This window comes from Cyprinodon variegatus, unplaced genomic scaffold, assembly GCF_000732505.1.
Source record: "Cyprinodon variegatus isolate N-32 unplaced genomic scaffold, C_variegatus-1.0 Scaffold665, whole genome shotgun sequence".
In the NCBI taxonomy this organism is placed as follows: Eukaryota; Metazoa; Chordata; class Actinopteri; order Cyprinodontiformes; family Cyprinodontidae; genus Cyprinodon; species Cyprinodon variegatus.
This window is the reverse complement of record NW_015151118.1, coordinates 461,475-465,410: the sequence shown is the minus strand read 5'-3', so window position 1 is coordinate 465,410 and position 3,936 is coordinate 461,475. Positions and strand designations below refer to the sequence as shown.

The window sequence follows — 3,936 nt, the reverse complement described above, 5'->3', positions numbered from 1 at the left end:
CTTCACTCTAACTTAACGCCATTTCTGAATTTTGAATTGAAAAAGCTTGAAAAGTTCTTTCCCTGGACGGGAAGCGAAACCTGTTCAAACTTGAGGAAAAAAGTTAATTGGATTGTTTTTAACTTTTTTGGATGACTGAGAATCTTTACCAGCATATGGTACTAAAAGTACTTACATCTATCCTTAACTCACTACAGAATGCTAATATGCATTTTTTTTATTGTTTTATTGTTTTATGACTTTTTTGAGACAATTTTGATGCTTTTTACATTTTCTTCATTAAACAGCTTCTGTGATGTCATCAGACATGCTCAGGTTATCCTGACTAAATATGATTAAACCATGTTTATCTGCATTTTACTTATTTATTTTTGTAAATTACGCACTTTATGCCACAAGGTTCACGAGAAAGGAAAAAATTTAACTCAAAAAGACTAGATTTATTTTTAAGTCCAAAGCTAGATCAGTTAGCTCCTGGGAGTAGCGGAGGATCACATTTCCGGTGCAGAGGAGTGATATAACAGGATTTAAATGCCTTTATTATCTCAGAAAATACATTATTAAACTTTAACAGGTTATATTTTAGTACGCTTATTATTTTTAGGGAGGGGAAATGTAATTTAGGTCTGTTTTACAACATAAAATCGAAGGCGACCCGGATGTATATCTGGATGGGCCAATGAGCTGATGGTTCGGATCAGGTAGCGACAGCAAGAGCCGCTCTCTGTAGCCTCCAGCTTCACAGGCAGGAAATGACGGAATTGGTTTTTCAAAATAAAGTAAATATGAATATTTAATTATATTTTAATTCATTTTAAACTCTGTTTATCACTAAAATAAACACTCAGATATACAGATTGCCTTATGCTATTCTTTACATTGTTTTAACATGTTTTTGTTGGCGTTTCTAAATGTGCTGAGGCTTTTATTTTGCTGAGGCAGGGCGCCACGATCAATTCTATTCTATTCAGTTTATTTCTATAGCTCCAATTCACATCATGTCATCTCAGGTCACTTTCCAGTTCACCAGATCATCCAGTCAGATTGATTCAAAGTTTTCTATCTAAGGAAAACCAGCTGATTGCATCGACTCATTGACTCTTCAGCAATCCCTCACACTAAGCATGCTTGTAGCGACAGTGGAGAGGAAAAACTCCCTTTGAACAGGAAGAAACCTCAAGCAGAACCAGGCTCAGTGTGAGCGGCCATCTGCTGAGGCCCACTGGGGTTCAAGGAGACAGAAGCAGACATAGAAAAAGAAGCATAGATAAAATTCAATTAAAAAAGATCAATTAAATGTCAGTGCTCGGGGTGTTCATTTTAGTATGAAGTGATTTTTAAATCAGGGAGCAATAGTCAAGGTTGTTTTATTGTAATTAGAAGTTAGAAATATGTTTTTAATAGAAATAAAATCCCAGAAAAGCACAAACCGCTGCATCAACTCAAGCGCTCTTGCTGCTGTACTGCCATCTGCTGGTGTTATGCGGTACAACGGGGAAAAAAGGAAAACCGCAACCAGAAGCTGAAGCTCATACTAAGTGATCTGTGACAATGACACAAATAGAACTCTCACAGTTCATGTTTAATATTCTAATATTTATTTTCATCTCAGTCAATAAAATGTTTTTCTAATTCTAGTTTTCTTAGTTCAGGTGTTGATAACCATCTTGCATCAATGGACCAGTTTATCATGAGGCGTTTGAGGTGCAGGGCGACATATTCAGGTGTTTTTTTTTTTTCTTTTTTTGATGATGTCAGACTGCTAATATCAGTGATGTCACTGTGACATCACTGCGTGTTCCTGCAGGAGGCGAGCTCGGAGCAGCTGAAGGCCGACGTCGACCTCGGCTGTAACTTCTTCGTTCAGGCCCACGTGTGAGTTCCTCCCTCCTGCTGTGAAACGAAGCGACGGCGGCGTGGAGCCGGACCGCGCTGCAGCGGACGCTCTCTGAATGTTTCAGGTCCGGTTCAACGCTTGGTTCTCATTGGCTCTTTTCTTCTCGTCAGCGCCGACGCATCCAGGATCTTCGTGGCGGTGGGATTCGGGTTCTTTGTGGAGATGACGCACGATGAGGCGCTGCGATTCATCGACAAGAAGACGACTCAGCTGTCAGCGTGGGTTCATCATCACCATGGAAACGGCGATGAAATAGCTTTTTTTTCTTAGGATTCTAACCTAAAATATAAATTGGGAAAAAAATTAACAATATTTTCTAAAATACTTTGAAATGTAAAAATGCTGCAGGTAGAGCTCTGTTGGGTTAGCTCCATGCTAGCAGTATCCATGCATTCTAATGAAAGATGCTAATCCGGCTAACTTTGCGCCCGTTTTCTTTTGCAGCTTCACTGAGCAGCTCACCAAAGACTCCGCCAAAATAAAAGCGCACATCCGCATGGTGCTGGAGGTCAGTGTCTGCTGTCCAGAACCATGGCTGGGTCAGCACCGGCTCGGTTCTGATCCGTTTAACCATAAGGGGGAGGGGTTTAAAGCAGGACGGACAGCTCTGATTGGCTGAGCTCTTCTTCTCTTCAGGGTCTGCGGGAGCTGCAGGGGCTGAGCGACCTTTCAGAGACGCAGAGGAGAGACGTTTTCTAGGATTCCCACATGATGGAGATGGGTGGAGGTTCTGCTGGATGCCTGATGAACAGAAGCTGACCGGAGGAGGAGGAGGAGCAGGAGGAGGAGGAGGAGCAGGAGGAAGGAGCTCCTCATTAGGAGAGAAGCGTCTCCTTTCCTGAACACTTAGCAGGAGCAACTTCTCAGATGTGGAAGGAAGCAATGGCGTCGCCTATGATGTCACATCCTGTTAGTGCTGCTGATACAGGAAGTCATCTGCCCAGCTGAGACTTTTCAAAATAAAGCGACTTTAAAAAGTCTGGGGATTTCGAACCAATGAACCTCTTTATTCCAGAATAAGTGATGAAAGGAGAACATTCTCTACTTTCTCTATTATTTTTATTTTAGTTTTTGTTTATTAAAGACTTTGATTATTTCCCTGGGTTGTTTTCGTCCCATTTTTTGATGTTTTTACCATTATAAGTCCTTTTTAGGGCTGTTTGTTACCCTTGGCAGAAGATGATGACCTGATTGGTTCCAGTTAGCAGCTGCTGCAGTCAGATTCAATGGTTGAAAAGTTTCTACTTTAAGATTAAGACCCAATTATTAGCTTGTTTTTGGATAAAGTCATTATTCGGGTCAATATTCAGCACTTGGTGTGTATCTATGCTCCATGCTGGCTGCTCAAAAACTCATTTATTTAACTTGAGAACATGAGATCTGTCACTGAATGGGTCATGTGACCCTGAGTGTCAATTATGAATGTTTGATCTCACCTAAAATACCAGAGCTAACCAAGCTAAAGGCACCAAAACAGTTTAGATCATTAACTTATCCGCCATATTTCTGCTTCCTTGTGTCAGATTTATTCTAGATCTACAAGGAACTCCATTAGTTCTCAATCTAATGGTCCAAACGGATCTAGAAGAGATCTAGAGATTAATTTTTAAAGGAAAAGTTCGCTCATATTCAGAATTCAAACTTCTGTACTTTAAGAAATTATTAGACACTTCAATAAATAATTCAGAGTAATTTTCATGTGAATGTGCTTTACTGGAGGCTTCATTTTAGATGCTTGTAGAAATGTAGTTCTAATGCGCTGCTGAAGCATCTTTGCTGCTCTAGCTGCACGGTGGGCGGAGCTACTCTATCCTTTCTCTGCCTGGAACAATGGCGGCTATATTAGCTGTGATCAGCGGGTAGAAAGTAGTTAGAATCTATGTTGAAGTGAGAAGGTCCTCCTGAAAACATGGTCTGTGCAGTCAGTTCATCCAGATTACCATCCTGCCTTCAAAGATTATTTCTCTGTGGGAGGCGCTCAGACCCCCACATGCCGTCGCTGCGCTGCCACTGGGACTCCCCATCTGCAGCTGCCTCAG

General features: G+C 41.2%; 1 protein-coding gene across 1 annotated transcript in view; it reads left to right on the top strand.

Annotated features, from left to right (window-relative positions):
- Positions 1–2,993, top strand: part of uxt (ubiquitously expressed prefoldin like chaperone) — a 10,249-nt gene extending 7,256 nt beyond the window's left edge. The window contains exons 3-6 of the mRNA XM_015393955.1: positions 1,808–1,875; positions 2,008–2,115; positions 2,342–2,405; positions 2,534–2,993. Coding sequence (XP_015249441.1) covers positions 1,808–1,875; positions 2,008–2,115; positions 2,342–2,405; positions 2,534–2,596 — 303 coding nt within the window. The 3' untranslated portion in view covers positions 2,597–2,993. The remainder of the gene's footprint in view (positions 1–1,807; positions 1,876–2,007; positions 2,116–2,341; positions 2,406–2,533) is intronic.
- The last annotated feature ends 943 nt before the right edge of the window (positions 2,994–3,936 follow it).